Raw genomic sequence first — 18,300 nt, forward strand, 5'->3', positions numbered from 1 at the left:
GCTCTGCCACTCCTGAGCTCAGGATCAACTGGAACTGCCCCAGCCAGACACGGATTTCTCAGTGATTTTAGCAAAAATCGCGTAACCCTCYGTGTCTCATTTCCACTGATGGAGCTGATAGTAATTGCCAGCCCCTTTCAGGAAGTTCATGACAATACATTTATCCTCCTTTGTAAGGAGTTCTCACATCAGATGGAAGGCTCTACAGATGCATAAAGCATGACTATTTATTTTTAATAAGACATAGCACAAMCAACCAATGGCAGCTTTGTTAATAGGTATTTTATCATTGTGATATCTTTCTTTGAAGGGAACAAATTATATATACTGATCTGCTCCTACGGAAACATTCAAGTCAGAGAGATTAATTTTCTGTAATCAGTTGCTACTTTAAAAACTGAATAATACTAAAACAGAAAACACAGTCAGAAAGCCAAATTGTGCACTTCTGTGGGTCAAAAAAAAAAAAAGGCATACATGAGACAAGGTATATTTTATATGCAACAGCTCATTAAATTTAAGTGTCGTGGGAACCCTGCCAGTTTTACCCTCTGAGTAATTATCTTTTGTCTTAATTTGTAAGGTTCTTGAAAGGGGGAAGAGAGAAACAAGAGAAAAAATAGATAAGTCTCACAGGAAAAGCTTAAAAAGCTTAAAGTCTGAAAACACAACAAAGGGAGATGTAGATGCAAAACARTTTTTGCCATGCTGTCTCTAGTTAAGCAGTAGATGGTATCAGTTTCTATAAAAATCAGTATTTGTTTCTTCCAGCACCGCGATTACTGTTATATCCAGCTACATGGGTACAAAACCTTTACGCAATAGTAAATTCTGAAAGATTCACAAATATACTATATGAACAACTATCAAAATGTAAACCTGATTAATTACAGAATGCTATCACTAGCCAAGCATTTAAGGGTGGGGGGGCAGACTCTGACACTATGATTTTCCTCCAAACTGACTAAAAATGTTGAAGCAAGTTATTTAGACAACAAATAAGTTATTTAGTACAATACAGGATTAAACTCTGGCCCCAAAAGCTAGTAAGATAGTTCAATGAAAAAATGAACCAACAAAAAAAGACAACTCCCCTCCTTCCCAAAAAAAATTACATTCTTGAAGAGTGACTGATAATGGGTCAGCAACACCCACTTCTCAAAGGAAAGAGAACAAAATAACTCCCCAAAACTCTGCATTAAATATTACTGAGAACAAATCTGATTAAACAATGGAACAATTACTAATTCTTTTGTGTCTTCTTATGCAGCAAATTGCATTCTCCTTCATGTCTGCCAGCTCTTAAACATTTCTGAGGCAATCAGAAAATCAGGGAAGGTGTACATTGTGCTTTACTAATCCCAGACAGCTGTGTTCTAGGACGATCTCCCCTGTTAGAGATAAGTCTGACATGCTAGTATCCAACATTCTGTTCCCAATCACTTTGTTTCCTTGCTAGAGTAGTCAATTAAGGCTTCATCCTTGAAGCAGTAATTTCATTGAAAAATAGAAAGACAAAATCCAAGTTCAACCTACACTAGTGGTGAAACTTGCATTCCTGAAACAGAAATCATGYACTCTTGAATTATGATTATTTTATGCTACCTTAACCAACTCTATTTCCTCAACAGCTTTTTGTTAAAGGTAAGAAGTACTATTAACAAATATTTAAAAGTGTAAGTAAACTATTAGTGTTTAGATACTCCAAACAGAATAAAAGCATATCCTTATACCCATACCCATCTGAATGCTTATTCTCAAAATGCTGTGCCCTCCAAAGTTATCATCATTATTAAACAGAAACAGTAAGAGTCCCACAGTGAAATACTTGTGGGTCTTTAGGTTAGCAGTGATGATCAAATGCAAAGAAACTGAACCACTACATTCAAAACTCACAAGCACTGGGGGTTTTTAAACCACTGATATAATTTGTGGCAGCAGAACAAAACCTTATGGCAGGCATGATCCCCACAGATGCATCACAGTGCTCTCTGCATCAGGRGAACTAAACCCCAGGCACCAATATTCACCCAGGATCCCATACAGGGACTTTGGGGCATCTCATTTGAAACTGTGATAAAAAAATCGCTACACAAACCAATGCAAATTGTGCAAATTATTAGCTGTATTAGGTGTAATAGSTGCAGCTATAATAATGTCTAAAAAAATTTTTGGTCAAGTAAAGCCACAGATGTGCTCAATTACTACAGATTAGCTAAGCATTTACTACAGAACTGACARCGTAGTGGGCGATAAACATAATGTGTTTTCAGCAATTTTCAGAAGTATTCCTACAAATTAATTTGCACACAAACATTTCACARGATACAGCCAGCCAGCCATTCAGAAGCTAATTTATAATATGTACAACAATCAGGCTTTCACTGTGTAAGCAGCAGAATTACTGGACTGGGTTTAGTCACCTATCGACTCCACGGGCAAAGCTTTGTTTCCTAAGCCCTCCTGGAGATTATTTCTGCACCTGATATATTTTATACTTGAGATAACTGGGGGTTTAATATGCAGAATATTGAACCCTTTTGCTGTATTCCAGTGTCTGGAAGATGAAGGCAGGGACAATATATATATATATATATATATATATATATATATATACACACACATGTGCTGCCTGTTGCAGAGCTTGAACTGCTTAAAGCAAGTGACTGCGCATTCATAAACCATCCAAAAAAAAGAGGGGAGATAGAAGTGAAAGGGAGAAATTTTGTTTTTAGAAGGAGAAAAGGGAACCTTGCCAAAACTGTGAATCGAGCCAGCTATTCCAATGCAAACCTCATGTTGTTACATAGATCATGTTTGGGAAGAGATGTAGTATTAATCAACTTTCTGGCACGAAGTATCTGTTACTATACAAAAACATTCTTGCTCTGGTTTTAATTCAGTTCTAAGTCACTGTGAAAACATTTATGTGGCTCCCAAACTGCATTAAATGACCCAGACAATAATTCTTTTCCCCTCCCTGAGGAACTAAAACAACCTTCTACTTCCATAAAACACAGTATTTWAATACTGCCAATTGTTTTCCTTAAATGTTGGGTATGTTCTGACTTCCATAAATCATTTCCAGAGATAGAAGTTRTCTTCTGAGCCCCCCAACATGCTCTGCCCACTCAGAGTCAGAAGCAAAGGTGTACTTCAGAAGAAAAGGCYAACACCACATCATGTGAAAACGTGACACTGCTGTTTCCACACTTCTCCATCCCTAATGCAGCACCGCTCAGTTTCTCAGTGGACAACACTGCACAGAAATTTCCATAGCCGCATGCCAGCAGAAGTCAAACAGGAAAGCCGTGGCAGAGAGGTGACACTGAGCTCCTTTTTGACACCATCAATAAAACAGCTCAAACCCTGCACGCACAGGAATATATTGGGCCATTGGGAGAAGCGTTATTGGTATGAGACACCGCGCCACCGTTTGCAAAAATTCAATACCAAGTGTCTCGTCTCAGCACAAATTCATTACTCTCACCTAACCACTACGACACAAACAACATCACAAGGGTCACTCACTAAGCAGCAAGTCCGTACAAGAAGTGTCTGTCTGTTAGCACGAGTCTCGCACCAGGATAACAATTCCAGTTTTTTGAGCAACTTCCAGCTCCCCTATTCTTCTCCACAGGTCATACAACTAGCTACTGAAAATCCACAAATCCCCAAATGTGTTGTGTCTGATTTGCATATTTAAATATGCAAATTACTGCAAAACGGGTAATTTCCGTGTTACATATTTTTGCAGAGAAATTAAATGTGCAAAAATGTTTATTGCAACAATTACTGGTACCATGGTCTTTCAACAAAGGCTGTAAATCATCAAAATAATTGCCTACCCATTAACTGTTGTAGCACTCTGCCTGAAATTCTCTTATTCTGCAAAAARTATTTTTCTTCTAAATGTTTACCTCTTCAGGATTAGTTTCACTAAGAATTATGTACAAGCCTAAGACTCYGTCTCATGTATCCACCCATAAATACCAAATTTAGTTAAAACCAAAACTAAATAAAGAACWGCATCCATAAAAAAGCATTTTCTCACGACACATTACACAAACAGTRATGTATGTAAAAGATGTGCTATTCAAGCCTAAGATATAGAAAGGCTGCATTAAAACATACCCTGAAATAAGAAAAAAGCTATCTACGATCTTTTCCTGCATCATCTTTGTACTACACATGTAAGGAAATTACTCTGCTTAATTACCCACTGCAAATTGAGAAGTGCAATGTTCTTCTGTGTTTCTGGTAAGCGAGTACGACAGCACTGAAGCAGAGTGTAGTATTTCTGGCAGTGCTTGCTTACTATGCACTACTGCCAGGTCTGTTTTGAAATTCGAGCCCCAAGAGAAAAAAAAGCATCTATACAATTTTCTCTCCTGCTCATTTCAGGCAAAAGGCATGCAGAGCAGTTTTTATCTCATCATGTTAACAAAACACAGCATGAACCAAGTAACCATTTCTGACCCTGTAGGTTTGCTGGCACACTGGAGCTGGTTTGCTCCAGCTAAGGACACCAGACTCGCCCTTCGTGAAGAAATCTGGTTACAAACAAGGATGGCTAATTCTGTTTTCCTAAAAGAAAATTAGAACTTAATGGTCTATCTTGGGCATCCAGAGACAAACAGGGCACTTCCAGGTATGATGGCCCAGATGTGCAAGCCTCTCCACCTTTAGGCTGCTGTGCTGCTGTGAGAAAATACCTAATTCTCCAATCATTCTTCCTGAGAAAATTGGCCAATCTTTATTAGAGGAACTGCAGCCTCCTGCCTGCAATGCCAAAGCTGTCTACACAACTGTATCTTCATATGCTGTTCCTCTGAGGCACTTTTCCAGCCCACAAGCCCTTTCAAGTAGAGTAATGCCTGTCCTCCTTTGCTCCTGAGATGGGACCGATAACCCAACAAGTCCCYAGCTCCATCTCCCAGCTCTCTATCACAGCCTGCCTAGCAAAACACTTGGCACCTGCAAACATTTTTCTTCAGGAGCGTGCAGAAAAAACCTTCCATTGTGCCACAGAAAGAAATCAAACTAGGATTTATTTAGTTGTAAGGAATTCAAAGATTTAGTTTTAAAGGAACAGAGACCTAAGCCTACTCTCTTACCTACAACTTGGAATTTCCTCCGAGCAGCAGGGACATGCAATTTAGATCTGATAYCCCCCTGGAAAGACTTGCACATGCCCTTTTACACACTGCCATGAATGTGGGGGATAAACACTTCTCCTGCCAAACATTTCACTTGGCTCTTTTACAGCTGTATGTGTGTGCAGCACAGCAGTACTATGGAAGGAGGGTGAAAAGGCACAGGTAACAATGTGATGCTTTAAATGTGTCTCTGTAAGCAATAAGGTTGGACTGTGACAAGTCAGTAAAGCTAATTACTTCATCTTGTGCAGCAAGCTATGCCACGTGCTATACGTGCTCCCCATTCACACTCAGGCGTTCTCAATTGAGTTAGCTGCCCAAAAGGTGGCTCAACAGCCTCAGTTGTAACAAACAGTTTGGTGTGCAACCTTAATAATGCCCCATATTGGCATCAGAAGGGGATATTGACAAATGACTTCGCCCAGAAAATTTGTTCTGGCCCCCATTGAGTAGAAAGCAATCATTTGACACTGTCTAATGACATTAATCAAGCTCTGAACCTTTGTTGTTGTATGTCATAGCAAATGCTTAGCATTTTCAAGTCCAAAGTGCTTGACTACACATTGTATATTAAAAACAAAAGACTTTAATTCATTAAAAATAGACTCTCACGCTAGATTAAGTTCATTTGCTGCACCCGTCCCTGGTCTGCCTTTGTGTGTGGTCTCATTTAAAACAGACACACATGAACCAGAACCTACTTTATTCACATGAAACAAAAGTACTATTGGCTGTCAACCAACATAACAGACACTGAAGAATGGGAATACCCCTGGGTAAGGAAATTTTAATTTAAAAAAAAAAAAAAGAAATTACAGTGATGAAGAAGAAGCAGCTGCCTTCTCTGGGAATTCCTGTTTCTTCACCTTTGTCAAAACATCTCACATTGACTCCTATGTATTTTGTAAAGGTCTTCTGCAGCTCTATTAAGGCAGCAGCTTCATTTACACTCTCTCTGATCTATATTGATAAAGATTATGAAGCCATTATAAGGCTCATTATGTCTGCCTTTACCTACCCCCAATTAAGATTTCAGGTGTCTCCAGTTCTGAGCTAATTTCAAAGTGGCTGCCATCTGGGACATTCTCAAGGAACACTATCAGCTCCTTTTGCAGTGATACATCATATTTAAAATTCTAAGGAAGCAGTTTTGTTATGTGCAGCCTCATTTTCCATACGTAGAGTTTTGTGCCTTTTATTTTGGGGGGATTATTTAGAAATCAATCTTAAGTGCCAAGTTTTGATCTATGCCTGGTAAGGCATTAAAGCTCTGGTCACAGCAGACAGTTGAAATGCTATTAGGCATAACATCCCCTTGCAATTATCCACAAATCATTCACAAAAAGTGAGTTTTTGAGCTTGGGTRTGCAATAAAAACAGATTCAGACGCAGTCATGAGAAAAAAAAATTGGCATATGTAACAAAGGAACCCTTTATAGAAAACTCTCTTTTGAAAGGCAGATATGAGGATCAGCCCAGTGAAGTAATTGGGATCTACTAATCTCTTCTTTGGAGCAAGGTAGCATGAAGGAACAAAGAGAGCAGGCACAGGTCACCTCTCAAAAAGTGCACTCTAAAAAAGACCTTCTTCTCAGTCATCCTACTAARAGAAGAGCTGAAGGGGCAGTCACCAGAAAGAAAGATTCTCATGAAAAACTAATAGTGAGGAAGGGAACAGAGAGAACAGGCTACTTTTTGAAATTATGTCAGGCAGAGATGGCACAGAGTTGTTATGATACAAGAGCTCATGCTGGAGCGAGAACCACATCACACAGGATGCTGGCAGTGGAGAATTACAGCAGGCTCAAGGAATTTTCATCRTGGCTTTTAAAATTTTCCATTTTATGCTAGGTAATGTTGCAATTATGGATCAATTTTTCAAGATATGGCACAAGGACATTGTGATGMAACTACTGTGCACTTAGTGCATTTTTTGCTGATTTGCAGAGAAATAACTGACTTGGAAAAGTTTCTTCCATAAAATCTTTCAATCAACAACATGAAGGCAGTATCAACCTACTGCAAGTGTGGTCTCAATACCACATGAGAGAAAGTAAGTGTTGCCCCTGACATGTGTTTTGATAACAGTTATGAAAGCTTATATTTAACTTCGATAAAAAAAAAATCATTCTAAATTAAACATCAGTCTCAAAAAGCCAGAGAGACTGACTGTGTTGTCTACACATGTTTCTGTATGTGTATGTGTGTGTGGTGTGTGTGTGTGTGTGTGTGTGTGTGTGTACACATATTTACATTGCACAGAATCACAAGATTGTTTAGGCTGGAAAAGACCTCTGAGATCATTGAATCAAACCATAAACCTAACATAACCAAGTCCACCACCAAACCATGTCMCTAACTGCCGCATCTACATGACTTTTAAATACMTSCAGGGATAGTGACTCAACTACTGGGCAGCCTTGTCAACCCTTTCAAGKAAGAAATTCTTCCTAATATCCAACCTAAACCTTTCCTGGTGTGACTTGAGGCCATTTCCTCTGGTCCAATTGCTTGTGACTTGCAGAAGAGACTGACCCCCACTGCAGTATATACMTATATACACATGTGTAAGTGTGTGTGTGTAATTCCAGCCCTGCAGTAGCTCTGTCACAGAGAGAGTTCAGATTATGGTGAGAAACAGGTTAAAGCACAGGATGCTAACACTAATTTTACTCCACCACTTTTTCACTCAGATCAAAAAGAACAGACAAGGACTGAGCACATTCAGCTCATTAATTTACTTCCTAGGAGAACAGGAGAGCAGGAGAACAGTGCTACTTAGGACCTACCTTGCCCATTTGGTACATGTTTATGCGTTTTTCCTTTCCTAGGGGTTGACTGGCATGATGATGAAGCATTGTTTGTGGCTGTTTTTGTGTCCTCTGTCTCCTCCTCCTCCTCTTCTTCATCCTCATCATCCTGAGAGCTTCCAAAATATACCATGTTGCTGGGCAGGGCTGGAGAACCTGATCATGATAAAGAAATGGCTCATTAGCATCATTGCATTCACTTACTGCACTCCACATATTGATCATAACCTACTTGGGCATCATGCATAGCAAGGGGTGATCRGGCCTCGGAGCTGAGAGGTCACAGTGCATGACTAACTAGAGGGATTTATTTATTAGTTTGTAGCAACAGGATACACATGTGCTTGAAAAGYACATTCTATTCATACTTCAGACAATCAGTCTTGCTACAAGTGTTAATTAATAGCTCTGTGTATTCAGGAAAGGACTAATGCACATGCTTAGTTTCAACTGCGTGCTCAAGTGCCTTGCTGAAGTCTTAACACTCAACTAGAAGCTCACAGCTTTTCCAAACATAAGAAAAAAGAGCAAAAATCTAATCTGCACCACGGTGATATTTTTAAGTTATCATTGCAATAAAACATTAACATTTAAACTTCACAATGCTTTGTGGGTCTCAACAATATTGTGTACAACGTTTTGCAATATTCTGCAGTAAGAAATAAAGAGAAAAGCCAATACATTGAGATGCTTATTTGCCTAGCAGATTCCTGGGAAGGAAGGAAAAAAAAAAAAAAAGAAAGGCCTTCTGATTCCCTGTGTGCTCCTCCTATTGCTTACTATATGTAGATTACTTCCCACAACACTCACATGGTTTTTAGATTTACAAATACTGCTGACAACTAATGGGCACTTTCCCATGTGCCCAATATCACTTCCTACTTCAAAATGAATCTCCTGTCTATCTCCTGGAAGGACAGGTGCCCTGGAAGCCTGCYACTTATTCCCAAAGAAAAATTTTTGGGAAAAAAATATAGTCAACACACTTGGATAATAGCAGCTCATCACTTCAATTATTTTCCTGCAGCTAAAAAAAAACCAAACCGAAAAAGAAAACTGGGCTAGAGACCAACACAAGGTAGTAGCCATTTGGCTGGTGCTTCCTTAGGAAGCACTTCTGCCTTCAAGCTCTTGAGAACTGCAGTTYTGTGTTTTGTTTGGTTTTGAGCTGTTGGTGTTGCCATTGCCAACAACGAACTAAAGCTTATTGCATATTTTCTGCTTCCACCAGGTTTGTACAAAATACTCTAAACTATAAAAATCACTTTTAAATGAATGAATTACCAAAACATGGCACAAAAAATTGGGATAGGCTGTTTCTGTGATGAATCATACTTTCCTAGGTATACTGGTTTTGATTGGGATGGAGTTAATTTTCTTCATAGCAGCTGGAATGGGGCTATGTTTTGGATTTGTGCTGGAAACRCGGTTTGTAACACTGGGACGTTTTAGCCATTGCTGACCAGTGCTTGCACTGTGTCAAGCATTTTTTGCCCCCATTTTTCATGCTGCTCTGCCAGCAAACAGAARCCCTCCTTGTGTCCTAGGGTGCACAAGGAGCTGGAAGGGGACAGAACCAGAACAACTGGCCGAAAGGATATTCCAGACCACAGGACACTGTTCTCAGCAATAAGAGCTGGGGGAAGRAGGAGGAAGGTGGGGACATTCAGAATTACAGCATTAGTATTCCCAAGTAACCATTTTATGTGCATGGGGATGGCTGAACACCTGCCTGCCAACAGCGAGTAGCAAATGARTTCCTTGTTTTGCTTTGCTTGYAGCTTTGCTTTGCCTATTAAACTGTCTTYATCCCAATCCAYGAGTTTTCTTACTTTGACCCTTACAATTCTCTCCTCCATCCCATTGAGGGCTTAGGCTCCACCTGTGAATACCTTTGCTCCTGGTCTCTGTTACGGCCCCTTTGGAACTGTGGCTGCCCTGGGGAGGAGCAGAGAGAAATTCCTGACCAGCATCCTCTGCTCTGCATGAGTGTTAGCCCTGGGACAGCCAGGTGAAACACTACAGCAGCATCAAGAGCATGATGATTCTTCCCCCTTAAACAATGTATTATTCCATCCAATTTAGACATAAATGGAAGGATACATATGGTTATCCTAGGGGAAAAGTCTTTTGCATGCCACAGCTTTCGTGTTTATCTAGACTAATGATCAAATTAAGACTGCTGACATATTTCACCGCATGGAAGCTGTAGTAACTTACAGAAACAAAAAATCTTCACATTTTTTTGCAAGCCCRGAACTTTCTGGCACACTCTAAGCAATCACACATAGAAGGTAAGAGGTGTTGAGAGGCATATTAATTCTTCTGCTCAGAAGGGAGTTCTAAGTCTCAACAGCAACTAACTAGAAGACTCTAAAACAGTTCCTCTAGGACACTGCTGCCTCAAAAACAAATTGTTTTTTTTTCTTCCATCTAGGTACCCAAGTTTGTCATATGGATTCAGAAACTGGATGCAAGTGCATCAGTTCTTACCAGAATCTGAAGTCTGACACCATTTGACAGCATTGTGCATTGACAAATGATGGCGTAAAAGAACCTTACTGTTAGGAACCCTCAAAATAAGATTCAAACACAGACTGAAACCTCCCTATTATAATTAGAGAAACAGTCAGAAAATTTATCCTTCTGGGACACTAAACTAGGAGTTGAGATGTACTGTCTGTTCTCTGAGCTTCATCTTCCTCAGAACGCCACATCTCTGAGCTTTTTTGGCAGCTGCTTTCAACAGCACCCAGCAAAAATGTATCATCTGCAATGCAAATGTTGTCATTACAACAGCAACATTTCTTTTTCTTYTTAAAGCACAGAATAAAATACAGTACTGTGTAATTTTGTTTAGAAAGGTGGGAGAATCTTACCGAAGTCCGAGAGCAGACAAAAACTTCACCTAACTCCTGGTACTCAATCACTGCAATCTCAGTGCATAAATCTTCTGTCAGAATGACACTTTTTAATTCTTTCCAATCGAGAACTATGAAAACRATGGTAAACTGCATTCCTGGGTCAGCTGGGACTGTTCAGGAAGTACACTTCCAGAGAAATTAGACTAGAACATCCAATAACACAGGAGAGTCCTGCTAACCCTTACTTTATTGATCTAAGTGCTCTGCAATATGAGACTATGGAGAAAAGCTGGCACTCAGTCTGGGTCTCCCCCTGTCCTTCCCACCAGCTTTTCCTGCATGTTTATTAAACTTGACTTGCCAAACAGAAAGAAAGAAAAGTAAGTCTGGTCTTGCACATTTTTGTTCTGTTTAAGCCTTGTTATAGATGGAAGACACTGAAATAAATTCAAAAGCTCTGAGTTTTCTTGCTTCATTTTTATGTAAGAAYTATTTTTATCCTCATCTTTTATAAYACTACTTCAGTTCTAGAATAGCSTCAAATAATTTGTTCACAACTATGYGTTGAACTGCYTAAAACCACCTTCACTTTAASMCTATGTAGCTTAACATGTCCAAAAGGCTGAGAAAACAYTGGTTTAAAACATTGAAACAGGCTGCCCRAGCTCAAGATACTGCAAGTTCCCTTTATGAGCAAACTGAAAAGAAGACATGCTGGTGTACACTGTGATTTCAGTCAGGCTAGAAGAATGACAATTATGTTTATTAGACAACACCTAATGTGTGAGCCGTTTATGTGCACTGCTGAAATAATATTCAGATGTCTCATGACTGAAGAAATAATGAAACTCCTACCAATGAAACTGCACTGTGAAGAGCAGAAGCTTTGCAATTATTCACCTTCTTTAATATTGTGTAATAACAATTCCTATCCTAAATATCAGTCATTCTCTCTGAGATCAGATCTGAGACAGGGATGTGTATATGATACCCCAGCCTAGCTCTACAGGGGACCCTATTTGTTACTCAAAGCTACTGATTTATAAAAACRATACAGAGCAGCTTACTGTAGCCATGAACATTCAAGATCATTGGAAATGTGCGCTCAAGAGCTGGTTTGTTTTCACCAACTTTGTATTTTGTTCCTCAGAAATCTGGCTAGTCTTCACTGGTGGTTTTCCTTACAGATTGTTTAGAGTTGTTCTGTGGTTACTCCATGTGTAACAGGTATTTACCATGAAAACTATGTATGACAGCAAGATGAAAAAGTCCAAAATGGCACAAGAGTAAGGGAAACTGTAGGTTCACCAGATGCATCTGCACACACACATTCACAGAACACACAGTTGTAGGGGCTTCCTTGATATGGGACATTTACGGACCACTATTTTGCATGTTTTTGTCTCTCCTGGGACACACTCAGCAACAGAAACCATGGGGCAGCTAACCATGGACTCAGAAACCACGAGCCATCATCCCTCCTCTTCCTCTTGCTCTCCCCAGCAGCAAGGTGKGATTCTCAAAGCCTACCAAGGACAATCTAAAGAGTGACACTGGAGTTAGTAACAAACAGCAAAAGAGTTTGCTGGAATTAACAACAGAAGAGCTGCAATGCTGYGGATAAAGGGCAACATCTGTGCCTGGGAGGTGGTGCCTGTCACATCTCAGCACTCTCGGTATACAATTCCCCCTTCCTCGCTTTCCTTCCCCAAGAAAACAGCAGAAAAATCTGGGAGAAAGTTACGAGAGCCTGTGGCTGTATTGAATTTTACAAGTCTCCTTCTGTGCCGGGAGCCCCCAGGTGGAGCAGGCAGCTGCTACCAGGGGCACTGGAGTGGAGGAAGCGGGAGAGCAGGGARCAGCCCTCCACCCTGAGAAACCCAYCCTGCCATGCAGCCCAGCAGCAGGTGCCTGAAAAGCCTGCTCGCTCAGCAAATTTCACCCTAGAAATTAAATTTGACTTCTCAACATTCATTTAGAAGACGTTTCATGCAAGGAACCATCCAGATTGTTGGTGGCTGTGCTGACATTTTTCTCAGCATCAAAAATGGCCTACAGAACATCTACCTTCATCTGGCCTCTTCTTATTATACCTGTGCCACCACCTCAACTGTGGCAGTATAATTTTTTTGTGAGGCCATGTGGTGAATCGGATCRGGGAACTGATTCAGATTAAAATCCCAGACTAAGGAAATTAAAGTCTAATAAATGCTGTAACTGTAATGTAATGTTCCAAGCTCTCAAGAAAAGATTTGGAAAATTTCTAAGCACACTTTTTCTTATTGAATGTGCAGCATAATATATCACTTTATGTTATTAAACAAAACATTAAACGCAGTATGTTTCCAATCTCATGTAGGAGCTGCACATTTTATATTCTGTCCTGATGATGTCTAGGCACACAATTCCTAAATGCTTTCCCTCCCTCCACCCCCCAAGACAGCTGGTTTGTTTTGCAGCAATATTTGTGTAAAAGCATCTTTGCACCAAAGATCTGGATAAGGCAATTGCAACACATTGGGAAGGAAGGAGAAGCCATGACAGAAGGAGTAAACTGTGGGAGAGGTTGAAAACTGCAGCAGCAGTGGAGAAGGGAATAGCCCAGATGTGCTGGGGCTGGAGAAAAAGGCAAATGGTGAGAGGTACATTAGCAGAYGGACACAAGATGAGGAGCAATGGGYGAATGKAGAYAGRGAGGGARTTACTGACATGWAATAGTAACAAATACAGTRAAGTGGAAGAGACAGTCCTGGTAAGGCTGCTCAGTACAGGGCATCCATGTGACAGTGCAGCCCTGTGGCCCTGATACACACACACACACCATCACCTTTCCTGCTTGACAACTCTCACTGCAGAAAGCAGAAAAGCCATCGCCAAGGCCAGGCAGCAACTTGGGGGGAACTTTCCAGCCCTTTCCCCTCCTCTGCAACACTGGGGAAAGACCCAATCACCAAAGCTGGACCTCATGGTGAGATTTTGAAAGCCTAAGAAATTTCCATGGYTGCCTAAGGGATTGCAAGCCACACAGAAAGTCTGGACAGCTGACACCAACCCAGGTACCCTCTCCTTACCAATATGAGAGCTCCTACAATCAGGTATCACTGTGTGTGGCAAATTTTGAGAAAATCATTAATGATGAGTTGTTCTTTTTTAAAATCACTCATCAAGGTTACAGTGAGCTATGAATTATTACAAAAAGAGAGGACAGTCAGCTCTTTAAAAAAAATCAGATTTTAAGTATGTTTGGCAACTGTTTCYATAAGTATCTGCAGTTTCATTATTGAAATTCTCTCGAGTATTTTTGACTTCCCTCCTATTGTGAGAGCAACACAAAAGAAAACCTAACKACATAGGAAAAACGATTACCACAACTACACACAAAGTGTGCCTTAATGCACATATGAAAGAATGACAAGTGTATTTCATGTCCTCTGTTACAATAATTTGGTGCTTATACAACAATGAGTATGAAGTAAAATATGTGGAGTTTAAGTCATAGTGCTGCWTTTAGCAATTTTCTTGGAAAGATGTCACCCTTTGCATGTGTGAAATTCAGGCTTGCTACTTACAGTAGGCAGAATTGATGCTTTTGCAGCCTATACATACAGATGTGTTGACCTCAGCAGCAAGTGTTTGATTAATAGAATAAACGATACTTTTTTTCAGCCATTTTATTTGACTAATGAGGTTATTACTTTTTTTTTTTTTTAACAAATGTCTTTCCCTCCCAAATCATGGTATATTTTGTTTCTCATTAAATTACATTAACTTTCTTCTTGGACTAGCTAAACATGTAAAAAAAAAACCCTCTCCATTTGGATCTGAAGAGTGGAATCAGAAGTATGGAAAGTGCATGTGCTTTGCCAGAAATACAATTTTGTTACTCTTCCGAATTAGCTGGCTGTGTTTCTGCAGTATTTACTCAAGTACGAACCAAATGTTTTCATCTGGACAGGATTCAAACCCTGGTATGTTACAACCACAACAAAAATCATCTCAGTCCAAGAGCCTTCTCTGTAATTTGGGCTGTGGTTTCTGCAAAATTGGAGGATRCTTCCCCACAAATTATTTACACCAACTCCCCCTCTAGCSTCTCTCCTTTTTTTTTTCCTCCCAACAATTAAACATAACCCAGATGTGCTTTGGAAAATTCTTAAAACAGTTTAAGACATCAGAATGATTTAAGCACAAGGCAGGTCAAGGTATGTGGGACTTCAGCCTGCCCCAGAAAAGCACACGGCTTGCCAAGTCCTACAGTGAGCCACGTTCAGAGGTTTGGCTTCTCCTCTGACACACAGCCCCATTCTGTGGCTGTGTGCAGGTGGGAAAACCTTGCCTCTCAAATGCTCCTGATGTGCTGGCATCTCTCAATGCTTAACATTTAGGGCCTGCTTCTCATTTATTATATGTCCTACTTATTATGTTTTGGCAGGACAACACCAAGTCCCTGAAGTGCAAATATATGTAATTTATGCCTGCATCTTGTGGTTGTTTAACCAAGCCAGGCTAAAGGAGAATAAACTGCATAAACTATCTTTCGATAGGAAAGAGCAATTGTACTTCACTTGTCTGACTCCACCTGCAGAACAGTCCCAGAGGGAGCTCCCTGGTGCCTGAGTGAGAGGGAGGAAAAGGCTATCSCAAATGCAGAAATAAAACAGGGCTCACACTCTTTCCCTCTCCTGCCATTGTGCAAATCACAAGGTGCCAGAGGTGTTAAAGCTAATTTATCAACTTGTGTGGCAACATAAACCCCATTTTTTTTTCTTGGTCTGTTCTTCAAAGTAGTAGAGCTAAACCCAAAAACCTAAAGAAAATTCTTAGTTTCCTAGGGAAATGGAGCAAGGGCGGGGAAATGCATGAGCCTGCAAGAAAAAAACAGAAGGTCCACTTTCCAAACTTAGCAAAACACACTAGAGTAACAAAGTACTCAATATTAAAAAAAAAAAATAAATAAAAAAAAAAAACAACGAAGGAATGCTTCTCATATCTATAATTTGTATCTGACAATAACAAAGCAATTTACTTCCACCAGCCTGACTAGATTTGATAGTGAACCTCGAAACCAACCCTTTCCATGTGCACTTCAACCCCCAACTTCATGTTCCCTTCCACCAATAACAACTCAAGTATGCAAGTTTCAAAACACCATAATGCCATGCCCAAAAAGCTACCAGGCTGTGTTTCACACCCAAGAGATCCTGGGCCCCATCCCTAACCAAAAATCAGTCATTTGGGTAACACTGAGCCTATGGTATATTCACAGGTCAGAAAAGCAGGCTTCAGAGGTTTTTGGCTCGGATGAAGGGCAGGAATTGCCTTTGCCAGAACACTTCACACTGCSCACCTGTGCAGGGAATTGCTGCTGCCACCACAGGAGTCACATTTTATGTCAGTAGCTCATCCACAATCAATAYCCAGCTATGCCAATGACTACATACAGAGTTAAATATCCTCATTTTATAAAACACTAAGCAGCTCACTGAGGGACTCGCAAGTAAGTCTGTGGCAATTACAAAAGCTAAACCTCAAGCTCAGTCTCCCATTTCTATCAGTTAACTGTACTCTTGCGGGGTACTTTTTGCAGGGGTAGATACTGGAATAGTTAACATCAGAAAAGGACCAAAAACTGGAAGAGCAAGAAAAAACTCTTATTTCAGCTGTACCAGTACACACAGGACACTCTATCTTATTTCAGCACCTCTTCCCACCACTTAAATATCCCAGGAGGCACTGACCCAAAACTGCATATTCCACTGAATGCCTGGAGGTTTRGCCCTCCAACAGCACTCGGTTCCCCTGGGAAGGAACAATGCCATGGGGGTGGTCGCCAGGCTCTCTCTCCATACTTCAGACACGTGGCTGTTCACTGTGTGCCTGTATAATCGCTTCTCCCTGCCAGCACTGATTAAATTACTCTWGTCCTAAACCACCACAAGAGTTGCCTAGCAGCTCATATTCCACAGGTGGCCTAACAAGTTGCACATTTGAGAAATATCTTATATTCTACACGTCAATGTTACTCCTAATGTTAAAGAAGAACCTAGAAATCGTGAGATTACAATTACTAAGTGTAACCTTATTTTTAGTAAATGGTTTGTGCAATTCAAATCCAGCACTCTACAGTTCATTCTTGAATTTTCATTCCATCCTAAAAGTTTTGTTTCAAATAGTAAATTACTTAATAAGAAAATCAATACAAATTTTCTTCCAGTATTTTAAACAAATTATTGTATGTCTGCATACAATATTATTTTGGAATTATAAAAATGAACCCAACTGCAAAGAAACTCACACTTTTGGACAGTGTCAGTATTTCATGGCTTTGCTCCCAGCCTAATCAAGTTGCTGCGCTATTCAAGCTGCTTACTCTGATGTGGGGAGCAGGTCTTTATGGTGTCCATGTGTTCCCTTGGAAGGCTGGTGCTGCAAGAATGTGACTGATACAGTCAGCAGCTCTCCAAGTACAGCACACATTGACTACAGTACCTATGGACACCAAACTAACAGGCAAACACACCTTTTGCCTTGCTAAAAGAAAGGCAAATTAACAGCTGTTTTCTAACATGCACAAAATTAAGAGCTCCAAAGTTTTGGTTCTGGGGGCTCTCCCGATGTAGTAAAAAATCTCTGCAGGTATGCACTGACACAGTCACCCTCTCCAATCAGGACTCAAAAGAGAAGACTGAGATCAAAGGCCCCTGAGCCTTTTTACCACCCAAACACGGGTGTTTAAAAGAATAAAAAGCCTGTTTAAGAGCACACTGAAAGTTACAAGTTACTGAAGTTCAGACAAACACGCTATAGTGAATGTTTCTATTTTGATTTTGTCCAATAGTACTAAATGATCATATTATTAATTCAGCACAGTACTCAAAGAAAAAGAACAATCACATGTTTTGCAGAATAGAAGAGCCTGAAAACTCAATTTATGAGATCTCAATTAAACGATCTTTATTTAGGAATCCCTGAAATTCTCTAGCATGTAACTCCCAGAGGCTCGGCTTAATTAGAAAATTGATCATGGGAAAACTTCTTAAAATGTAGTCTCCTAATCACAGCCTTCCTGTTATCACCTTCTGCCAAAGATCTATTGCTCACAGGGAGTTGTTTCTCCTTTCTCCTTTAGCCTGATATTATTTGACTCACAATATTTTAACCTGTAAATAATTACAGAGAGCAGAGGTAACTTAAATGCACTTAACAGAAGCTATTGAGAAAAATATGATCAGAGGCAGAAAACACAGTAAAAGTGAGAGCTGTTGTACAACCACATAGAGATGACACTCGTATCTACAGCTGCTGAAAGATACTAATTATGCCTCTGGCAARGGGCATACAGGCTCCTTCAAAGAAGCTATTTAAAGATAAGAACAGTACAGACAAACACTTCAGAGATATCTGTACTATTGCCCTCCTTCTTGTGTTGAAAATTCTAGGTCACTATTTAATAAAATCTAAAAAAAA

At 40.0% G+C, this 18,300-nt stretch overlaps 1 protein-coding gene across 1 annotated transcript in view; it reads right to left on the reverse strand.

The window, feature by feature from the left end:
- JARID2 (jumonji and AT-rich interaction domain containing 2) overlaps positions 1 to 18,300 on the reverse strand; it is a 209,846-nt gene that overhangs the window by 36,110 nt on the left and 155,436 nt on the right. The window contains exon 5 of the mRNA XM_057365340.1: positions 7,949 to 8,125. Within this exon, the coding sequence (XP_057221323.1) occupies positions 7,949 to 8,125 (177 nt within the window). The remainder of the gene's footprint in view (positions 1 to 7,948; positions 8,126 to 18,300) is intronic.

This window comes from Malurus melanocephalus, unplaced genomic scaffold, assembly GCF_030028575.1.
Source record: "Malurus melanocephalus ecotype Western Australia unplaced genomic scaffold, MMel_1.1 scaffold_51, whole genome shotgun sequence".
NCBI classification, from domain to species: domain Eukaryota; kingdom Metazoa; phylum Chordata; class Aves; order Passeriformes; family Maluridae; genus Malurus; species Malurus melanocephalus.